Genomic DNA, 23,474 nt, shown 5'->3' with positions numbered 1-23,474 from the left:
GATGGGAGAAGTCACCTTTCTCAGATCAGCTAAGTTAGTTATCACTTTTTTCCTTTGTTTTCCAGCACCATTTTTTTCTTCCTTATCCTTGTGGGTGTAAAGCTAACTCTACGGTTGTTTTAGTGGGATTTGGAGAGGGAACAAAATTAGTTTCTTTTGTTTAGTTTACTAACCTCTTTAGCCGTTAATGGCAACCATTATTTTTTTAAAGTGTACTCAGTGTAGGCCGGGCACGGTGGCTCACACTTGTAATTCCAGCACTTTGGGAGGCCGAGGCGGGGGATCCCGAGGTCAGGAGATCCAGACCACGGTGAAACCCCGTCTCTACTAAAAATACAAAAAATTAGCCGGGCGTGGTGGCGGGCACCTGTAGTCCCAGCTACTTGGAGAGGCTGAGGCAGGAGAATGGCGTGAACCCGGGAGGCGGAGCTTGCAGTGAGCCGAGATTGCGCCACTGCACTCCAGCGTGGGTGACAGTGCGAGACTCTGTCTCAAAAAAAAAAATAATAAAAAAAAAAATAATAAAGTGTACTCAATGCCTAACACACTTAAGATGTTACCTAAATCCTTGTGCATAAAGTAAGGCCTAGGACCAGCACTGTCACATCACCTAGGAGCTTGTTGGAAATGCAGACTCTCAGGCCTTACTTAGACCAACTGAATTGGAATCTACATTTTCACAAGATCCCCAGGAGATTGGTGTGGCCATGAATGGTTGGAGAAGCTCGTGGTCATTTTATTTCCCTTCACCTGGAGTGGCAAATAAATATGTAAAATAGGATATTTTATTGCCTTTGATTTTAATTTTCAATTTTATTTCTAAATAGTGTTTCTGCCACCCAGTTAGCAGACAAGGTAGAGGAGGCAGTTCTGGATCGTTTGAAGCCTCTCTTGGTCAAGGCCCAGGTAATCTATCTAGTTCATTTCATTTGCTTGCTTTTTGGAAGTTCTGGATTTAAAATGAGTTGCTACAGAGGTCTCATTGATCCTTTATAGGGCTAAGTGTCTCTGTGGCAGCTGGAAGATACCCTCAGACCACCAACTACTGATATGCCCTTCATTGTGGAGAAGGGATAGAGATAAAGGGATAAGGGGAAAGTCCTCCTTTTGAGAAAGTTGAGATTTTAGTTTGGGAAACAAGTTGGGATTGTAATCCCTATTCTGAATGAAATGGATCTGTTGGTGAAGTTAGTGTTCCATTAGCAGCTTTCACTCAAATGCTGTGTTTTTTCACCTCAGTGGTTTGGAATGATGAGCTCTATTTTTCCAAAGGAGAGAGGTGTTAGGACAGCTTCTGTGCACAATCCAGTACTTTCTTGGGGATGAAATTATATATGGTATCACCAAGAGGTTGTGCCATCCTCCCATAAGCAGTAAGCTCAATTCTATAGCCAGACCCTGTAGCTCCACCCTGTAAATAGAAACAATCTTGTGTATATGACTAGATGAGGCCACAGAAGAATATTATAAATTTCAGTGGAATGAATGACATTCGGGGTCCCTAAACAGGCCACTGAACTTCTCTATTTTTAGTTAGAGAAATGTTAAATTTGTATTAGAGTCCATGGAAATCTCAGTAGCGTAGAACTAGGAAGACTCTTAGAAATCAAGTAGTCTTGAGCTGTAGAGTGGCTGGAAAAAAAAAAAAGAAATCAAGTAGTTCAACTTCCTCATTTTATCATTGAGGAAGCTGTGGAACAGAGAAGTTGAATGACTTGCATAAAGCATGCAGCTATTCTGACAATGTTTACAGAGTTGAGGGAAGAAAAAGGCTGGAAAGCCAAGATCAACACATGGCATTTGTTTCTATGAAGACAAAGTGCTTTGAATTGCTACAAAAAGCCTAATGTAGCTAAAGCTGATGAATAGTTCCACACAAGTTATTCTGGTAATAGAATTCATTTGTACTAATAGGAGCTATAAGTTTTTATACTCCATGAATGTATTTGTCTGTTTTAATAGAGAGTCAATTCTACTGCAGAAGCAAATATTCATTTGAAAGATGGCTCGTCAGTAAACACAGCGACAGCCCAGCCTGCACAGGAGGTATGCGTTGTGTGATACTGGCATTCTGGTATTATTGCTTGATAACGTCTTTAGTTGTAATGAAAATGAAATACAGATTACTTTGCAAACACTAGATTATCCTACTCAAGAAGTATGAATATTATTTTTCACATTTGGCATGTTAATTCTTCCAGTGTATATTTAGTATTATGACTTAGGTCAGCCTTGCAAACAGAGCACAAAAATCTTAGAGCCACAGGTTTTTGTTAGTGGCTGCATCCCTCCTCTGGATCACAGAGTGTGGTGCCCTGTGTGGCCCTGAATGTTGATGGCCTGCGGCAGAAGAATGGCTGCCTGCCCTCATTTCCTTTCATTCAGCCTAGTTTCACTCATTATTGTCCTAATTTTCTTTATACTTGGGGCCTAATGTTTATTGTTAGGCAAGCATGTTTTGAGTGCCTAATATGTGACCAGTATCTGGCCTAGCAGAGAAAATGTGACCCAGGAAAAAAATGAGAACATCTGAGAAAAATAAAAACACATTTTCTTGTTGTCCACTCTGTACTCTTCCTCTGGAGGACCTGTTTTTAATATTTGTAGAAATGTTTCTGCCTTGCCTGGGCTTAGAGCTGCAGAGCAGAAGGTGCAAGTTGCATCCATTTAATCTTTGTGGAGTTTGGAAAGATATTTATTGCTTTAATTGCCCAGAGCAAGGAAAGGAAGCTTCATTCCAACTTCCTTCTTAGGTTTCAGAGCAGAAGGAAATTGGAATGAAGCTCCATTGGCCCAGTGACCTTAGGGGCAGGAAGAAGGTAGATTTCAAGGATGTGTCCCTATTCTGATTATTAAGCAATATTTCAGCTGTAACATATTTTCACAATCTCTGTGATTATAACTTTATCGTACCAAGGTTTTATGACATAATCTGATGTGAGGTGAGGCTTCTAAGACTGAAAGCTAAAAGCCTACATTTGGCCATTACAAATTCAGCTGTGTTATGACTTGGTGTTTTATGCAGCTTGGCCACTAAATGATATATATTTTTTTTCTGGAGGAATAGTAAGGCTAACATTTAACCCAGAGAGGCCACTCCATACTGCACTTTAATATGAAAGGAAAATGAAGTGATTATGAATGCTGGCAGTGAAATAGACATGTTTGAGTATACTAGGAATGATCAGCCTTGTATATTAGAATTATTTTGTAGGCATTACATGATGTTTAACACAATTTATTGAAACAGAAAAGTATCTCTGTGTAGTATTTAGAATTCTGGGCTGTTGTTAAATAGCAGCTTCACTGCAGAGTATTCCAGGCAGCACTGTCAAGAGTCAGTGTTTACAAAGAACTGAATGAAAACAAACAAAAGCAAACAAACTCATCAAAGTTGGCATGGTGAAGGAGAAAACTGTTTTTACTATGTTAGCTTATAAAAGAGCTGGGATACCTTGAACACAAATTCTCAGTATTCTCGTCTTTAAAATGGAGGAGACATTTGCAAGTAAAATACAGCTCTCTGTAGATTTACTTATAGGCAAGATTCTCTCTCATATCAGGAAAAGGCTTTTGTAAAGGTACCATTATAACGTATCTGTCTATTGCTGCTACTGTTGTCATTAACTAAACTTGCACATGAAATATATATTTTTCCAAAACATAAGAGTTCTTTTAGAATTAAAAGTTATACATACACATGGCCAAAATTTTAAATAATTCAGAAGAAGTATATGAAAAGTTATACCTCCCCACAAGCAGGTGCCGTTTGCTGTTCTATACTCTGCTTCTTTATTTATAATATATTTTTGTGCTCTTTCTGTATCATTGCATTGAGACCTTCCTTATCTTTTTTAATGGGACATAGTATTTTTGGTGTTCCATTCTTTATAGATGGAAAATATACACATGCGAGCATTATTGGTTGTCTCTTGATTTTTTCGTAATTTTATTATATTGGTTATTCAGTTTGATTTTTATTTCTTTAACTTTGACGAAGGTTGGACATTTTTTCATATCTTTATTGGCCATTAACATATTTTGTTCTGTGAATCATTAAAGGTCTCTTAAATTGCTGTAGCTGTAACCATTCATTGAGTGTCTTATTTCATGCCGAGCACTGTGCTAAGTGTCTCAACATGCAAGCTCTTATGCAATCCCTACAGCTCTGAAATACAAGGTTATTTCCATATTACACATGACAGGATTGAGGCCCGGAGAGGTCAAGTAAACTTGCCCAAAGTTGCAGGCTTATGAGTGGGCAGAACCAGAATTTAATTCTAGAAATATTTCATCCTATTGCCTGATACAATTAATTCCCCCAGCAAACATTCTTTGCAAAAGCCTCTTTCAGGGCAGATTATAAACATGCATTCAAATCAAGAGAAATACAGAGCATGTAAAATTGCTTTGGAAACTGGAAAGTGCTTTTTGAATGCACAACATACCAGGTCAAGAAAGGCTGGTAGAGCTCTCCCAAATGATAGGTACAGAGTTTCAAAGACAAAGAATCCTGAACTTTGTGATGTCATATGAGCAGATGTTTTCACAGAAGCACTGCACCGAAAGAGAATAGTTACATCCTTGGAATGTGTGACGTGTAAAATATTGGACATTCTCCTGAATGTAGCAAAAAGAAGGTATTTGTTCTACCAACTGGAAAAACAGATGATAGTGATAATTTACATGGACAATAATGGTATTACTTGGTTAATGCTATCACTTAAATGACTGTGATAAAAATCATTCTGGTGTTATTGCTTTTGATACTTACTGACTTAGGAGAATCTTGTTTTACCATAGAAACTCTGCCATTTGGATCTGTATGTTGTTGGTTTATCATGATTAACAATAATTTTTATGTTTTTCTGTTTTCATTATATCGTCTTCCCACCCCTAATCCACCCCATGCCTCTCCTCCCCACCCCACCCCATCTTGTAGGTTGCAGCTGTTGATTTTGAATCCAACAACATTCGTCAGCTTGATGATTTTTTGGAAGATTCTGCCCATGAGCTCTGGGCTGTGACTCATGCTAAGATCTTGGGGTCTGAAACCTTAGCCACTGTTGAGGACAGCAAGGATAGCCCAGATCTGGAGATGATGATGCGCCGAATGGAAGAGATGGAAGTAAGGTCTGGGGCTCCGGGTGTGGTTCGCTGCTAGGGGCTGGCCTCTGCCGAGTGCAATTTCTCCTCATGCCTCTGCAGCTTCATCTGTCAGAGTCACACAGTCCCAGTTTTAAATCCCTGCTCTGTTGCCAGCTAGCTGTATGACCTTGGTATCGTCAACCCCTCTGATAAGTAGGGAGTTTTAAGGATAAAAAGAGGCCTAGAGTATTCAGCTCACGGCTTGCCATGTAATCCAGTCAGTGACCATTATTATTATCCCCCTGATACCACTGATGTGTAATTCCAAAGACCCTGAGACCAGGGCCTGGGCCCACAAATGGAGTCATAGGCTTTTGCATCTGTCAGCTTGTACGTACTATTCAGTTGCCTCCTCTTCCCAGCTGGAGTGTGATCCTATCAAATCACAGATAATTTTATCTTCTTCAGTTTCCGTGATACCGCTTCACCCAGCCTAACCCCTGGATTATTCAGTGCAGGAAAATGAGGTACAATAAGGAAGTAAGTGACATGGCCAAGGTCACAAAAAAATCCTGGCAGAGCCAGAATGAGAATCCAGGTCTCCTGACTCTCAATTCAGCGTTTTCTTTTTCATCGCACCATGATTAAATCTAATTTCCGCTTTGCTGCTAGATAGAAACATTAGAGGGAAAACAATTGTTTTTTTTTGTTTTTTTGTTTTTTTTTTGGATTTGAAAGTTTAAAGATACTCAGTTTACCCCAGTCTTGAAATCTCCCCTTGGCGATAGTTGTCTAGGCCTGGGGTGCTCAAAACAGTAGCCACTAGCCACAGGTGCTTATTAAACTGCAAATTAGTGAAAATTAAATACACTCTAAGGAGTCAGTCAGTAGTTAGTGGCTACTGTATTGGACAGGGCACATATAGAACATTTCCTCACTGCAGCAGCTTCTAGTGGCCAGTGCTGGGCCAGATTGCCTTTATGCTAATTGCTTCATTTTATTTTAGACTTCGTCTCATGAACTAATTACTTCCTGGCCTGACAGATGCCCATGTCTGGCAATACGTCCGTATCAGTTGTGTCTGCTGAACTTTTACATCTTTACCAGTTCTGGTTTGTAATTAAACTCATTTTTTCTCATAAATTAAACTTTTTTCTTTTTTTTTAAAGAAATACCAGGAGTCCGTTCGTCAAAGATATAATAAAATTGCATATGCTGATCCTCGACTTTGGATGCAGGAAGAAAACAATGGTGAGTGTTTCCCCCATGTTTCCCCTAACATTTTATTCTGAAGAATTTCAAGCATACAGAAAATTGAAAAAATTGTACAATAAACACTGCTATTCTCACCTTCTAGATTCTACAATTAACATTTCACTCTCTTTGCTTTGTCACCTATTTATCCCTCTATCCATCCATCAATTCATCTTATCTTTGCATTTCAAAGTTGCACATATCAGCACACTTTACCCTAAATATTCAGCATGCTTATTATCAACTAGAGTTTAATATTTACTTATGGCTCTTTTTTTCAAGATAAAATTTACAGGTGATAAAATGCACAGATCCTAACTGTGCTATTTGGTGGTTTTTGACAACTGGATACATGTCTATTATGCAAACCCCTATCAAGACATAGAACGTATCACCTCAGAAAGTTCCCTCATGCCCCGCCACGTAGGCAACCACTGTGCTTTCTGAGTTAGCTTTGATTGTCTAGAGTTTCATATAAATGCAGTCATACGGTGTGTACTCTTTTGCCTAGACTTCTTTCATTCACCATAGTGTTTTATAAATACTATATTTATGTCATAAATATATTAAATCTGTGTTGCTTATTTCCTCTTGCTGTTATTAACAAATTTAAGTTTGTAACAAGTTTAAGCCACATATTTGGTGGCTTAAAGCACAAATTTATTCTCCTATAGTTCTGGGGGGTCAGAATCTGAAGTGAGTTGTAAAGGATTGAAATCAGGGTGTTGGCAAGTTCATTCTGGAGGCTCCAGGAAAGGATCTATTCCTTGTTTCTTTCAGCTCCTAAATTTTGGGCTATTAGGAATAAATCTACTATGAATGTATTCATGTGTATAATCTGTTTGTATATCTTAAGTTTTTCTCTTGGATAAATACCTAATAGCAAACTTGCCAGATCATTAGATTAGTTTGTGTTTAACTTCATAAAAAATTGACAAATCTTTATCAAAGCGGCCTTGCTCCTATTTCCTACATCCTTGCCAACATTTGCTGTCATCAGTCTTTTTTGTGGTAACCATCCTGGTAAAGGTGAATAATGATATTTAGAACCTTTCCACGTGATTTTTTTTATTTTTTGAGACACAGTTTCACTCTGTTCCCCAGGCTGGAGTGCAGTGGTGCAATCTCAGCTCACCACAACCTCTACCTCCCGAGTTCAAGCGATTCTTATTGCCTCAGCCTCCCAAGTAGCTGGGACTACAGGTGTGCGCCACCATGCCCAGCTAATTTTTTAATTGTTAGTAGAGACAGGGTTTTGCCATGTTGGCCAGGGTTTTGCCATGTTGTCTTCAGGTGACCCACCCACCTTGGCCTCCCAAAGTGCTGGGGTTACAGGCGTGAGCCCCCTCACCTGGCCCTTTTTCAGGTGATTATTAGGCATTTGTATATCTTCCCTTGTGAAGCGTCCAAAATCTTTTGTCAGTTTTTTTTGGGGTTGCTTGTCTTTTTGAGTCATAGAACTTCTTTATGTATTCTGGGTACAAGTTCTTTTCCAGATACATGTTTTTGTTTGTTTTGTTGTTTTTCTAAAATAATTTTAAGGAGATAATTTATATACTTAAATTTCACCTTTTTAAACTGTACAATTCTTTCGTTTTTAGTATATTCACATAGTTGTGCAACTAATTCTAGAACATTTTCATCACTCCCATCATTCTTCTTTCTCCCACCCTGGCAGCCACCAGTCTACTTAGATAGAGGTTTTACAAAATTTTTTTTCCCATGGAAAAAAAATTGGCTCAGCTGCTTATTTCCAAAAGTGTTTTATTATGAACAGACATTTTTAATTTTGATAAAGTCTAACATCAATTCTTTCTTGAGTGGTTTTTGCTTTCTATGACCTAAGAAACCTTTACGTCCTCCTAAGTGGGAAGAGATTCTCTTGTTTTCTTCCAGAGGCTTTATGGTTTTAGTTTTATGTGTAGGTCTATGATCCATCTTGCATAAAAGTTTGCCTATGATTTGAGGTAGAGGTTGGGATTCATTTTGTTTTTTCCTAATGGATGTCCATGTGTTCTAGTTCCATTTACTGAAAAGACTTTTGCTTTTCTCCTCTGCTTTTCAAAATGTATCTATATGTACTTGGGCTGCAATGGCTAGGTTACTGTCACCACTTTGGCTGGGAAACGTTACTCAAATTCTGTTTGACTCGTGCTTATCGGTTACTGCCTTACTCAAGAAAAGAAGGAGAGTAAAGTGTGGTTAAACATTACCTCTAAGGAATGTAAGCGCCGTGAGTACTACCCTCATGAAGACAAAAGGAAATGGGGGATGGAAGGTTTACCACAGCAGCCTGTATAGCATGTCATCATGTAAAATAGGACTTGGAGGTATTGTGTTAGAAAAAGTACTCTCCCTCTCAAATTTTGATGCAAAGATGAGCTATCTAAACAAAACACTAATGTGTTATGTTTTGTGTGCTCTCTGTTTTCAAGTGCTCTGTGCTTTGCTCCTGTTGTTCTCTCTTCCCCTCAATCCTCCAACAGCCTCCATTTTCATCCTCACATAACAGTCAAGCCGTTCTTCAAGGCCAGGCTCAATGATCCTACTTGGCCTGTGCTTTCCCTGGCATCTCTGCACTGGAACTTAGTTCCCTTCCTGGCCTGTGAACACCCATAGCACTTTCTGGCATGTCCTGCCATGTGTTCGAGGTATTTGTGAAGGTGTCTCATCTCTCTCAACTAAGCCACAGATTCTTTGAAAGCAGAGAGTTTGTCATTGTGTGTTCCTCACTGTGCCTAGAACAGGACTGGCCCGGCGAGGGCCCTTTTCATCATCGTTTAGTCAGCCCGTGGGCATTTTAGCATCTTTCTTTGTGGAAGCAGAGGAAAGGTAAAGGTTGGAGGGCAATTTGTTTCCTTGATGGTTTGGCCACTGGCCACAAAGTTAGGTTGCATCATGCAGAAGACAGTCTTATAGAGGACTTGGTGTTCTCTTTTTTCAAGGATGATTTAAATTATTAGTCACTATTTGTGACTCTGCCGAGAGTCTAGGTTTGCATTTAAAAGGAGCTCTCTAGGACACTAAGAACTGAAGTGAGGTTTTGGACACATTCTGGAATCATGGAATGGTAGTAAGAGTCCCGTTTCTGGTTGTTCTGTTTGTTTAATTTCATCACAAAACCCAATTTAAAGTGATCTTTTCATTGTGCAGTATCTTTGTCTGTTATCCCCTCTGAGAACAATTGAAAATTTGATTGCACTCTCAGTAATAGTTTTACAAAAGCTGACTTATATCGTACTCTCTGACAGCAAGAAATCATAAGCATATAAATGTGAGCCAAGTCGCTTGACATATAGATGCTCCCTACTTAAGAAAAGGACAAATTTTCTTCCTACACTTGAAATACATTTAAAATTATAAATAATCTGAAACTCAGAAGAGCTGTCAAGCCTGCGAGTTCTAGTTAATAAATTAATGTTTTGACAATCATCATGCACATTTTTTCAGCATTGCCCAGAGACAAATTAAATGAACTAATTCAGTGTTCAGGTGTGAGTGTTTTTTCTTCTTTCTTCTTCTTCTTCCTTTCTTCTTTCTTCTTCTTCTTCTTTCTTCTTCAGTAATCAAAGCATTTAAAGGTTAAAAAATCCAATTGCTTAAGACTCCTCGAGTGGGTGACTGGGTCCCAATGGAAGCCATGTAGCCTGGGGCTTTTCATAGACCTCCTTAAGAAACCTTCCTCAGAGCAAGTTCATTATTTCTTAAAATGTATTCCTCATTGGTTTCTTTGTAACATATAAATTCATCTTTGCATTTAAAATGAGCATTTTCCCATTGCACTGCTAGCCAACCCTATCGTGCTTAAGAGATGTCCATGTAACTTGCTCTCAGGTTCTTGGCCACTAGGACAGCTCTAAAATGGACACCAACTGTTCTTTATATGCAGTCATTTTATGACCTTCCTTTTCTAGACCAAAAAATCTCGGCAATAAGTGAAAAGCCCCTGTCTCCTCATCCAATCAAAATCACGAAGACAGTGGATCGCAAGGATCCAGCTGTGAACATCATGTTAGAAAGGCCCTGTAATGGCAAGTAAGTGGCAAAGACACTTTCTAATTTCATTCTAGTCGGTCACCTTTGATGTTATTAGATTTTGAAATCTTTCAGTTCCCATAAGACAGAGAGAAATTCTTCCTTTGAGCAAGATCTTGCCAAACTCCAAGATGGCTGAGTAAATAGCATGTTTACCAGATGGGCATTGAGTGTGTTGCATCTTAAGGAGCTTTTCCGTATTCAATAACATTTAGCTGTTTTTTTTAATGTGGAAAGCATCACATCAGTACATGTGGGTTGTAGTGATATTTACTGCACGATTTGCTTTAAGAATGCTGTTGTCTAAGGGACAGATATTCCCACATGTTGAGGGTTGGTTCCGTGAAAAGGGGAAGCAATGCATGGTGTTAGGATGTTGAGTTTTGTTCATTGTGAGAAAGAGAAATCAAGATGAGCCTTTGGCTATCAAACCATGAGGGTAAATTAACAGTTTAGCCTTGCTTACAGATAATCTTGAATGCTTTCATCATTTTTATTTGTTCTCAGTTCCCTGGATGAAAGTGTGGGAACAGAGGAAGGATCAGAGAAAAGAGAGGCTCCTCTTCGCTCCCTAGCAGAAGATTCTCAACAGAAAGAAGGCCGAGCTCCCCTCTTTGTCCCTCTGGGTATGCAGCACAGCATCGGTGACTACTGCAGTCGTTTTGAGCAGTACCTTCGGATCATATCTCATGAGGCTATAGGCTCCTTCAACCCGTGGCTGATAGCTGAAAGGTCAGTAAAATGTTACGGTCCTCTGTTTAGGAACCAAATGCGAAATTTTAGACTTAGAAAAAGCTGGAGAAAGCATTAGCCAAGGTCTTATTCCATTTGCTTTTGGGCCCTGGAGTTTCAGTGGTTGTTCTTGGGCTAGGAGACAGGCTTTCTATTTTCAGACACAGGGAACCGTAAAACAGCACGGGCAGTGCCATTCACAGGGGTGCTCTGCAGCCTTCTTTTCCTAGGCAGAGGGTCCCAGTCAGCTCAGGCTGTCATCACAGAATACCATCAACTGCGTGACTTAAACAAGAATGTATTTCTCACAGTTCTGGAGGCTGGGGAGTCTAAGATCAAGGTGATGGCAGATTGAGTGTCTGTTGAGGGCCCTCTTCCTGGCTTGCAGATGGTCGTCTTCTTGCTGTGTCCTCAAGTGACAAAGGGAACTGTGGTCTCTTCCTCTTCTCAGAAGGGCACTGATCCCATTGAGGGACCTCCATCCTCATGACCTCATCTAAACCTAATTATCTCCCAAAGGCCCCACCACAGATACTACCACACTGGGGGTTAGGGCTTCAACATATGAATATGGAGGAAACACAGACATTCAGCCCCTAACAATAGAAGTACAATACTCAGGAGTCAGTCGGAGCTGATTTCCTGTTGCTGTTAATGCTAATGGTGTCCCATCAGAGAACACAAAATATTCCTGGGCAGAAAACAGCTATGACCATGGAATGTTCTTGGTGGGGACAAATTTGCTTTTATCAGTAGCAGGCCTCTGATTTTGCAACACTTTCTTTAACCCTTCTCCATCTTTCTTTATGTGGGTAAGGTAGTTTTGTGGAGTCACAAAACAAGATCCTGTAGCTACTAAATTTTGAAGAGTGGGTAGCCCTTTTTTTATGTACAAATAATTAAAAGATAGGTGTAAATCTATTCTTTTTAAATAGGGCCCACATTTAAATTCCTCGCAAGTTACCACATGCAAGATATTTTTCATCATTGAGCTAAGTAGTATACTATAATTACATTTATATAGTAGTATAGTAGTGTACTATGATTACATTTCTTTTTATTTGCTAGTTATTTTATATATTTGTTAACTTTACCTATGCAGTAGCCTCTCAATAATATAATTTTTGTCTGGATCAAAAGTATCAGTTAATCTCTGTGACTCGGCCCCACCCTTACTTTTTCCCCTGAGGCCCCTTTTCCTCCTACCCGAGGCCGGGTGGCTGCTCTCCAGATCTACTGGATGGTTTTCATCCTGGGGCTTCCCTTCCTCATCACCCTTCGTGTTAGGTTATGTCTCCCTGTAATAGATTCCCTGTTTTCTGATGCCCTTGTCTTCCGCTTTCTTGGTTTACTCTCTTATTTTGATGGCGCATGTCCTGTTTTGTGTATTGGAGGAAATTTCTTGAAACTTAGAAGTGTGAAAGTGTCTGCCTTCATACTTGATTGATGACTTGGCTGAATTTAAAATTACTGGCTTATTTTTTCCAAAGAATATACCTTCCTTCTTTTGTGGGGATGAGGAAGGGATTGTCACTTAGCTGCCAGAATAGGGGTGGAGTGTGTCAGTCCAACTGCTTGTTCTGCAAATTTTCAGCCAGTCTCCTCATTTTCTACCCCACACTGCACTCTGCCTTCATGATTCTCAGCACTCTTAACTTCCTGAGCCTTCACGATGTTTTATAGGACAAATCAGCTTGTTTTTGCCTGGCATCCCTCCCACCCCCACTTACAGACTCTTAGGTTTCAGCTCCCTCTATGCTGCTAAATCAGTTATGATTCTTCTGTGTGCGTTTATCTCCTGAAAATCTTGGACGTTTCTCACCCACATGTGTCTCTTTTTGTAGACTTATGTATTTGTTTATCTATTTCCTTGTATTTAAGTGGGATTTTGAGTGGGATCAGGGATAATCACTTGTGTTTAAGCCCCCAGGTTGACCCTGAAGTCCTGAGACTTCTCTTTGGTATATATGATAGTACCCTTCGAAGTATATAAGATGCTTTGTTCTGGTAGAGACACAAATTTGTCTTCACATGTATTCTGAAGGATTATCTGGGAGAAGAGAAGAAGTAAACGCGACCTGCTTCCTTTCGTTAACACACGCTCCTGTAGCATATGTACTCGTTTTCTTGTAACCTGTCCAGCTCGCTTAGGCTAACCGGGATATTGGGAAATCCAAAAGCAAGCCAAGAAAGATAGACTGTTCCTTGTGTGTTCTTACCACCTGATCAAATGACACATTTTGTTCACAGTTGTTAGGTGGATGTAGGGAAAATCTCTCAGCCTGTAAAGAATAACAGATTAAAATGTAGAGGACAGAGCTATTAAAATATGCCTGGATTTTTACAATATTTTCCTCTGCTGTTCTTTGACCCCAAGTGACAGTGCATATGAACAGTCTAGCTCTGTTTCATTTTTATCTCTTCTTTTTTTATTATTTTATTTTATTGTATTTTATTTTAGATGGAGTCTCACTCTGTCACCCAGGCTGGAGTGCAGTGGTACGATCTCGGCTCACTGCAACCTCCGCCTCCTGGGTTCAAGTAATTCTCCTGCCTCAGCCTCCTGAGTAGCTAGGATTACAGGTACTGGCTACTACACCTGGCTAATTTTTGTGGTTTTAGTAAAGACAGGGTTTCACCATGTTGGCCAGGCTGGTCTTGAACTCATGACCTCAGGTGATCCACCCGCCTCAGCCTCTCAAAGTGCTGGGATTACTGGCATGAGCCACTATCTCTTCTTTTTTAGTTTATGATTTGAATATTCCAAAGATGAGAGTTATATTGATGAGATCTTTAAAAAGCATCCAAGGACAGTTGACTTCATCTAAAGCCTCTTGGGTAAGGAGAAAGCTGAGTTTTTTCCTTTCTTTTAATGTCTTTATTCCTCTTTATACCTGAAGAGAAGCACTGTTCCAGCAATTAGCATGAGCAGGTGATATAAACTGAATGCAAATAAAAGAGTGATATGAAAGGAAAGGCTTATGGTGACAGTGCTCTTATTGAAAGGAAACTCTTAAGAATTCCTGGCTTGAAAAACAATCAAGTGAATTCTGGTTGAAAAGGACAGATGAATGTATATGTTTCTGTTTACTTCCTGTATCTCTATCTCACTATATGTCACTACAAGAATGAATAAAACACATGAAACCATCAATGACAGCAAACAAGAAATATCAATAAAAACTTGGAAGCCATAAAGCAGTTAGACAATGGTGACTGACTTAGCAGGCTAGAGAAAGATAAGTGCCTAATGAGGATGAAGGCAAGAACCAAGTTTATCTGTAAAGAACATTGGTTGAGACTCAGGAATTAGAAGCATCAGATGCTTGTGAATGCATGGATGTAGGTGTATTGGGCCATTCTTGCATTGCTATAAATACCCGAGACTGGGTAATTTATAACGAAAAGAGGTTTCATTAGCTCACAGTTCTGCAGGCTTTACAGGAAGCATGGTGCTGGCATATGCTTGGCTTCTCGGGACACCTCAGGAAACGTACCGTCATGGCAGAAGACAAAGTGGGGATCAGTCACATCACATAGCAAAAGAAGGAGCAAGCAAGGGGTGGGGGAGAATGCCACACACTTTTAAATGACCAGATCTCATGAGAACTCACTATCATGAAGACAGCACCAAAGCATGAGGGATCCTCTCCTGTGATCCAAACACTTCCCACCAGGCCCCACCTCCAGCAGTGGGGATTACAGTTCATCATGAGATTTGAGTGGGAACAAATATGCAAACTGTATCAACAGGTGAGCCAGGAAATAGGAGGCTTGGTTGACATTCTTATTCTTGAAAATGAGCAGACAGCTGAGATGACAAGATATTTGATAAAAGATACATAGGCTATTATATCAGATAAGCACTCTGAGGAAGCAAAGCAGACAATACAGTGAGAAGAATAAAACATTAAAAACAGACTAGAATTAATATTCTCAGCTAAGTGAAAGTGTTATATCATGAAACAAGAACAGGATACTATAAAAAAGGAACTTTCAGGGAATGAAAAGAAAGTTCTTAGAAATTAAAAACATGATGGCTCAAGTAAACTCACTAGAAGGATCCAAAGAAAATATCAAATGTCTCAGGCAGTAGAATAAAAAGACAAGAAGCTAGATAATAGAGAAGAAAATATTTTTAAAATTAGAAGCCATTCTAGGAGATTCAACATCTGAATCACTGGAGTTCCAGAATGTGGGAAAAAGGAAAAAGGAGCAATGGGAAATTATCAGAGAAATGCTATAAGAAAATTTCCCAGAAGGCTGTTAGTCTTTAGATTGAAAGGGTTCATCAGTTGTCTACTTGTGAGTGAGTAAGTGAGTGAGTGAAGGAATAAATGAATAGAACAGAACACACCATGGTGCATCATTATGAAAAGGAAATTTGAGCGTCTCAATATAAGAAAAAGAAAGATGACAAAAGATTCCAGAGGGTAAAAACTGTACACATTCAAATAATCAGAAATGAGAATGGCATATTGTTTTTAGTAGCAACACCAGAAGCCAGAAGATATTAGAGCCTGCTTCCAAAATTTAACCTAGAATTATGTGCTCAGATAAATTATCAATTAAAGATAAGGGCAGATAGAATAGAAACATTTTTAGGGCCGGGAATGGTGGCTCACATCTAATCTCAGCACTTTGAGAGGCTGAGGTGGGAGGATTGCTTGAGCCCAGGAGTTTGATGCCAGCCCAAGGTGAGACTTCTTCTCTACAAAAAATAAGAAATTAGCTGGGCATGGTGGTACATGCCTGTAGTCCCAGTTACTCAGGAGGCTGAGGTGGGAGGATTGCTTGAGCCCAGGAGGTCAAGGCTGCAGTGAGCTGAGATGGCACCACTGCACTCCAAACAAAAACACATTTTCAGGTGGGCAAAGTGTTTAAAAATTTAGTTCACATGCTACTGGAAGATCTAAGTTACCAATGCAAGATGTACATTAAGAAAGAGGAAGACTTGAGTTTTAGTAAACTTAGACTCTACTGTGGAACTTCTAGAAGAATGGCAAAAACCTTTCCAGGACAAGATTTTTCAGTGAGCATAGAAAAGAACTAGTCCAGATTAGAGTAGTGGGAAAGAGCACTCCAGCGGGGACGGTTCCACAAGGGGAAATGCAGAACGGGCAAGATTAAAGAAGGAAGAAGAAGAAAAACAGATACAGTACCTAATGTGTTGGAATGTAGCGGAAGTACCTTTGTATTTCTCTCACAGTTTGGATATAAATTAGTGATAGGAATATAGAAAGTGAAGCAAATATAAAAACGAGGTAATCACTTTTGCTTCTAGTGATGACGCACTTGGTAATCTGGACCACCTCTCCCACTGAGGATAACTGTTAATAGAAAAGCTGTATTAAAAATAAAACCTATATTCTTGAAGGCATCAAGAAGTTAACTAGGTAATGAAGAATAACTGGGCCAGGGTCCTGGAGAAGACAGAGCCCTGGGGAGGTTAGCCCTTTGTTGAGCACTGGATAGTCAGTTTGTAGGGAGATGAGCAGCACTTCTGACAGCCTTCTCAGAACAGAGGACAGAGGCTGGAATCAGAGGACAGAGGTTGGAATTCACGGGTTGCTAAAGTGGGAGAATTGTCCTGGTGAACTTTCCTCACTTTTAATTGAGCTCCTAAAAGATTGCACTCTGGAAGTACAGGTGACCTGGATATAAATAGGCCTTCTCAGGGACTCCACTCAGCTCCAAATTATCTCAGATTGGATTGAGGTGATTCTAGATTGTTACTGCCCCACAGGCACCACGCATTAGAAAACATAAATTTTCTCTGGAGGAAAATAACATCATCTTAGGAATCAATTTATTTCTATGATTGCTGAATACATTGTCTAGTATATGGTGAAAAATAACCAGGCAACAGAGAGACAAGACAATAACAAGAACAGACCTATGGCAGATACAAATATTAGAGCTATCAGACACAGACATTAAAATAACTCTGCCTAGTGCATTCATAGAAATAAAAGACATGAATTAGAACTTTGGCATAGAACTGGGAACTAAACAAAATCCAGAATGAAAGATAAAGTTTCTGAAATGAGGAATTCATTGGTTGTGCTCAATAGCAAATTAGACACAACAGAAGAAAAAATTAGAGACCTGGAACATAGGACAGAAGAAAATATCCAGAGTGATTCCCAGAGACACACAAAAAAAGATGAAAAGTGAAGAAGAGAGGGAAAGGGACATAGAGGAGGTAAGAAGGTCTAACGTGTTGTTGGAATCTCAGGTCAGGAGAGAGAGAAAATGAGTCAGAAACAACATCCCAAGAGATAATGGCCATCACTTCCCCAGAGTAGCAAAAGACATCAAGCCATAGATTCAAGAAGCTCCAAAAACCCCAAGCAAGAAAAATAAGAAGAAATCCATACTTAGTATTACTGAAAAATCACAGATAGAGAAAATCTTAAAATCAGCTGGAGGAAGGAAAAATCAAGATAAACAAAAACAGTGGAAACTGGAAGACCTGGCATATCTTTTAAAATTCCAAACAAAAAGAACTACCAGTCTGGAGTTCTAAGCCCAGTGAAAGATACATCAAAAGGCAAGGTGAGAAAAGAGTTTCCTAACAAAGCTGAATTAGCAGTAGACCTTCACTGCAGGAAATATTAAAAAGGGTATTTTGGGAGCAGAAAGAAAACAGTCACAGATGGAAGGTCAGAAATATAGGAAGGCATGGATTTTAAAGATAGGTAAATAGGTAGGTTAAAGTGAATATTGGCTGTATGAAACAATACTGATGTTTTATGGATGCGTGTGTATGTGTATTCACACGTTTAAAATATACAGTAACAATAGCATGTACGAATATAAGTCAGGAAGGGAATAGAGTTCGTATTCTAAGATTCTTGCATTGTATGGGAAGAAAGGTAAGAATATCAATTAATGTTAGACGTCAAGTCATGGATACTTGTTGTAATCTAGGGTGGCCACTTAAAGAATCATAAAAGTGTGTGTAATGTCCAAGTCAATAGAGAAGAGCAAATGTAGTTTAAAAATTACAAAATCTAAAGGAAACCAAGAAAGAAGAGAGAACAACGAGACAAATATAGAAAATATCTATTATTTTAGAAGCATAAACTCAAATATATCAGAATAACATTAAATGAAAAAGGACCTTACATGCCAATTAAAAGACAAAAGATTGTCAGATTAGCGAAAAAACAAAAACTGGGTGGGAATGGGGTAGAAGGAATAGGAGAGGGGGACTGAAACTTACCCGCATTTACCATTTTTGTGTAACTCTGACTTTTGAAACCATGTTAATGTTTCTTATACATCCCCTTTAATCAACAGGGATGGGGAGGGGGCCTTAAGTTGAATACAAACAGAAACATGAACCTAACTGTATTTCAAATAAATAATATAATCACATTAACGGAATGAAGCCTAAATAACTTTTGAACACAGTATGTTGACTCTACACCTCTGGCTAAAGACAAAAAGAACTGTAAACACATAACTGGATTCTAGTTTGTAGGTTTCTTTTACACAGTGGCATGGGTTAACAGTTGAAAACTACTTTCTCTATATTTTAGGATTGGTCAAATAAGTAAGTACATTGTGAATAATGGGAGCAAGGTTTCTAGGGGAAGGCTGGGATGAATATATGGTTTTTTATAGATGTAGAAATAGATACAGAGTGTTTCTTAGTTTGTCTGCTGAGAAGGCCCAGAAGCAGAGGCGCCAGTAGCAGTGAGCACACCCGGTACCCACATCTTGGTTTCTAAATACCGTTCTCCATGAAGAGGCACCAGATGAAGAGGTACCAGGGCTTCTTGGAAGAATGGCTGACTACAAGGCTGGGGCTGGAAAAATGTAAGATAAGCCTCAGACATGCTGTGCTAGAAAGGAAGTGCTCAAAGAAGGATGGGGACATGTCGAGAGTTCACAGGAGTTCCCAAGAGGCGCCTACTGGCCAAATCCAGGACGTTTTCAAGCCTCAAAGTACGTAATAATAGTAATGGATTACAAACTATACAGTCAAATAAGAATCTATAAGGCCAAACTGATAGGAATGAATACATAAGTAAAGGAGAAGGGAAAGCTTTCATTACAGTAGAATGCCAGCTATTAAATGGAGAAGGAATGATGGAAGTAGAAAATCCGTGTTTGGCAACCCTGTAATAATTGATTTAGGTGAATTTCATGAGAAACAGGAATTTACATAGTCTCAAAGTATCTCCCTCCACTATACCTATTAATTACAAAGAGGAAAACGTAACTTTACAAGGGCGAAGCCTGGCAGACATCACCATAACCCAGTGATGCAAAATTAACTGACATCATTAACGGATATCAAATAGATATCATGGTGCACTGAAGGGACACACTATCCTTCCGTGGCGTCTCTTTCAAAAATGTATGTCCTGAATCTGATCTTAAGGAAAAAACCCAAATTGAGGGACATTCTCCCTGCCCCCCCCCAAAAAAAGGCTTTTATTCTTTAAAAACTGTTAAGGTCATGAGAGGCAAAGAAAGACTGAAGAACTATTTTAGATTACAGTAGACTAAAGAGCTATGACAACAAAATGCGACATGGAATCCCAGACTGGAATCTTGGACTAGCAAAAAATTTCTTTTGAAGGACATTATTTGGATGGTTGGCAAAATTTGAATAAGGCCTGTAGATAGATAGGCCTGTAGAATAGATAATAGTTTTGTATCAATGTTAATTTTATAATTGTTATAATTGTACCATAGTTATTTAAGAGAATGTCGTTGTTTGTAGGGCTACTTGGGGCATATGAAACTTGCGCCATTCAGAAAATAAAGCGGTGTGTGTGTGTCTGTGTGTGTACAGAGGAGCACCCGTGCAGAGTCCCCTAGTGTCCTCCCCCATCTCCTACAGAGAAGGCACACCCCTTTCCTCCGTCGGCCAGTCAGGCAGCTGTTAGAGGTGGAGCTAGGTTGCAGCTGGTTAGTTTCTGGTCGCCTCTGGTTTCAAACACATTGAGGATGAAGTCCATCCTGTGTATGTTTTAGGCCCGTCCCTCTAGCAGGACTTTGGGATCTAAGCACCACCATCCTTCTATCTAGGAGAGCAGGGCCTCTCACATTGTTTTTCTTCTTCAAAAGTATCTTGGCCGGGCACGGTGGCTCATGCCTGTAATCCCAGCACTTTGGGAGGCCGAGGTGGGCGGATCACGAGGTCAGGAGTTTGAGACCATCCTGGCTAACATGGTGAAACCCCATCTCTACTAAAAAAATACAAAAAATTAGCCGGGCATGGTGGCGGGCTCCTGTAGTCCCAGCTACTCAGGAGGCTGAGGCAGGAGAATGGCATGAACCTGGGAGGTGGAGCTTGCAGTGAGCGGAGATGGTGCCACTGCACTCCAGCCTGGGTGACAGAAAAAAAAAAAAAAAAAGTATTTGGTTTTTGGCCTTTGATTTCCTTTAGTTTCAGACTGAAATTTCCACAGTGAGTAAAGAATGGTCCCATAGGTGTACATACCTTTTTTTTTTTTTTTTTTGAGGAATTTGTCTTTGCGTGATCTCTGCTCACTGCAATCTCCACCTCCCAGGTTCAAGTGATTCTCCTGCCTCAGCCTCCTGAGTAACAGGGTTTACAGGCGTGCATGCCACCACGCCTGGCTAATTTTATGTATTTTTAGTAGAGACGGGGTTTCACCATCTTGGCCAGGCTGGTCTCAAACTCCTGACCTCAGGTGATCTGCCCGCCTTGGCCTCCCAAAGTGCTGGGATGACAGGTGTGAGCCACCACGCCTGGCCTTGAACATACCTTTAGTTGTGTTGTTTGTCTTCCAGCTTTTCAGAAGAGCTGGTAGATGAAGCTCTGGGTGCCGTGGCTGCTGAACTTCAGGATATGTGCGAAGATTATGCAGAAGCTGTGTTCACCTCAGAATTCTTAGAGGCTGCTACATAAAGGCTCTCCGAGGCGAGGCCCTTTGTGTCACACTGGAGAAGGGATGGCACCACCCTTTGTTTTGGCCCACAGGAAATTTTCATCCTCAGCTGTCCGTCCAGGCCCAGAAGGTGCTGCCCACTGAAAGGAAGGCAGTGCCGGGGAGGTCATCCCCACTTTGCATTTTCTTTTGTCATGGCAATGGTTCTGGAAATGTATGATGCAATGTGTCACACTTACCAGTGCCCAGACAACACAACTTGATTATGGCAATGTTTTCAGAATGTGTACTTTTCCTATTGAAATATGATGTTCATTCCTCTGGCTCAGTTTGGTGATGAAAATGTTTTGAAAGATAATCGATACATATATTTCACACAGGGATTCAGGTTGCTGTGGAACCCTTGGTGGCATTGATACCAACACAAGTGCAGCTACTAGCTGGTCCCATCACGGGGCCCCTGTTTTGCATCTTTGGCGATTTCCTGTCAGGACCTCTGGCCCTACTAGGCTGTAGACTCAGGGAGGGCACAGTCTGGCTGTGCTGTCAAACCTCTGCTCTGCTGCAGTTTATTACAAACAGGAGCCCCCTGGCTATCAGTGCACAATAATAGACACACATTTCTTCAACGTTCCATTCCTAGGTGATTTTCACATTTTTAGTTCCTCGGCATATTTTATTGCTGTGTGTTGACACAATCTGGTATAAAAAACTTTCTCTGGATTCAGAGGAAGTTTGAGGAATCAGGAGAGGACCAGGCTTTCTCCTGTGCCTGGGTGAAGGTACAGAGCTTGCTCTGTCTCCGATGAGGTCAGAAGTGTCTCTATTTCATACCACAAAGGAACCCCGAGTGGGAGTAGAGAACAGACGGATGGCGCGAAGACCTCTGTGTCTCCCCAGAGAAAGGAAGAAACTTAAGAACCATCATAGCCTGGTCCTCCAACATCTTGCAGATCATGTTTTCCAAGAGAAAAGCCTGTGTTTTCAGAAACTCTGAATTCAGAAAAAGAAAAGGAATGTGCATAAGAATCAGGCCACCGCCTGGAAAGACTTTCTCTCAATTCGTAGCCTGAGGCTCAGTGAAGGAAACGTGCAGAAAGAATGCCTGAGACGCCCCCAGGGAATAAGGGAACTCTTTATAACCCGTCCAGTGCTGTCATCTGGGATTTTTCTCTGAAGTACAAGAATTTCAGGTGATTTAAGCTGCTTGATCACACTTATTTGTGCAAAATTGATTTTCATTTAATGTTAGTGTTTTCCTGCTTAATTTTATATAACTTCAGAATGTAAAGAGCTTCAAGGTAAATTACAAGGTGTTTAACCTGGGGAGTTAAATGTGTACACTTGAATAAATAGGAGCACCTGTTGTTGCTAGTATAAAGTAATTTGTGTGGCAGTTTGTACTGTGCTGATTTTTTAAAATAAACCCAATATTTTAAAGTATGTGCCTGTCTATTTGAAATAATTTACATCTCCTTTTTTTCCCACAGGCAAAGTGAAATGTGATTTACAGAAACCACTGAGAATACTTTTATATGTGATATGAGTATAGTGGATTATTTGCCACCCCTTCCCCCCGAGAAAAAAATTAATGACAATAAAAGCTAACATTTATTGAGCACCTACTAGAGCATTGCTCTCTGTGCTCGCCATATAGTAACTTATTTAATCCTCACCTCATCTCTGTGAGGTGGAGAGCATCATTGTTCCCATCGTACAGATGAATAAAACGAGGCACAGGAGGAGATAATTTGACCAAACAAACTTGGAGTTCATCTGAGCGCATCTTCCTGCCTTTCCCTATCCCCACTCAGCGTGTGCTGGAACAGTCCCTTTCCTCACACTTCCTGCTGCAGCCTGTGTCCTGAAAGGCTGAGCCCAGGCTTTGCCTTGTTTCAGGATCTTCTCACTCTCTCTCCTGCTCCTCCCACCAGGCGGATCTGCCCTTCTCTGACTCATGTGGGTGGAGCTTCAACCAGCCCCAGTGTCCAGGTCTAGACTTTATATCCCTGGCCCGTGGCAAACATCCGCAGCCAGAGCATTATCCAAAGACACAAAAATATACTGCAAGAAATAAACATTTTTATTTGAAAATTGAAGCTAAATCCTTAGAATATAAAAGTTCCTGTTTATCGCCTTGCAGCCAGCCAGACATCTAGAATTTTTTGTTCTTCATGAACAAGGGCTGACCGTACATCATTCTTTAATTGCTTTCAGCTTTGTCACGAACTATTCGTGTACTATTTTCAGAAGCAGAAACACACGAGTTCAGTGTTTTTGTGTTGCATAGGCCGTCCCCAGTGTACAGAGACATGAAAATGCACTCCGAGTGCTCCACTGGCACAGCTTGGTCACACGGGATTTCTGTCTGTTTCTGTGCTTACCTCTAGTCTGTTTAGCTCCTTGAGGGCAGGGACCCTGCCTAGCTTGTAGTTGGTGCTCAGTAAATTCTTCTGAATTAATGAAAGGTGAAGGGCAGACTGATTGATT

The 23,474-nt window shown here is 40.3% G+C and overlaps 1 protein-coding gene across 7 annotated transcripts in view; it reads left to right on the top strand.

Annotated features, from left to right (window-relative positions):
• The window catches only part of KIAA0753 (KIAA0753 ortholog), a 62,155-nt gene extending 39,546 nt beyond the window's left edge, over nt 1–22,609 (top strand). For 5 of the 7 annotated variants that reach the window (XM_058431479.1, XM_032140153.2, XM_032140151.2 and 2 more), the window contains 7 exons: nt 828–906; nt 1,963–2,046; nt 4,943–5,128; nt 6,258–6,339; nt 10,257–10,377; nt 10,885–11,109; nt 20,887–22,369. In XM_058431479.1, the coding sequence (XP_058287462.1) occupies nt 828–906; nt 1,963–2,046; nt 4,943–5,128; nt 6,258–6,339; nt 10,257–10,377; nt 10,885–11,109; nt 20,887–21,004 (895 nt within the window). In that variant the 3' untranslated portion in view covers nt 21,005–22,369. Of the gene's footprint in view, nt 1–827; nt 907–1,962; nt 2,047–4,942; nt 5,129–6,257; nt 6,340–10,256; nt 10,378–10,884; nt 11,110–20,886 lie in introns of all 7 variants that reach the window. The other 2 variants (XR_009211095.1, XM_032140148.2) reach the window with 2 other exon arrangements.
• Nucleotides 22,610–23,474: the final 865 nt, after the last annotated feature.

This window comes from Hylobates moloch, unplaced genomic scaffold, assembly GCF_009828535.3.
Source record: "Hylobates moloch isolate HMO894 unplaced genomic scaffold, HMol_V3 SCAFFOLD_19, whole genome shotgun sequence".
NCBI classification, from domain to species: domain Eukaryota; kingdom Metazoa; phylum Chordata; class Mammalia; order Primates; family Hylobatidae; genus Hylobates; species Hylobates moloch.
The sequence above is the reverse complement of the archived record's forward strand: the minus strand, read 5'-3'. Positions and strand labels throughout refer to the sequence as shown.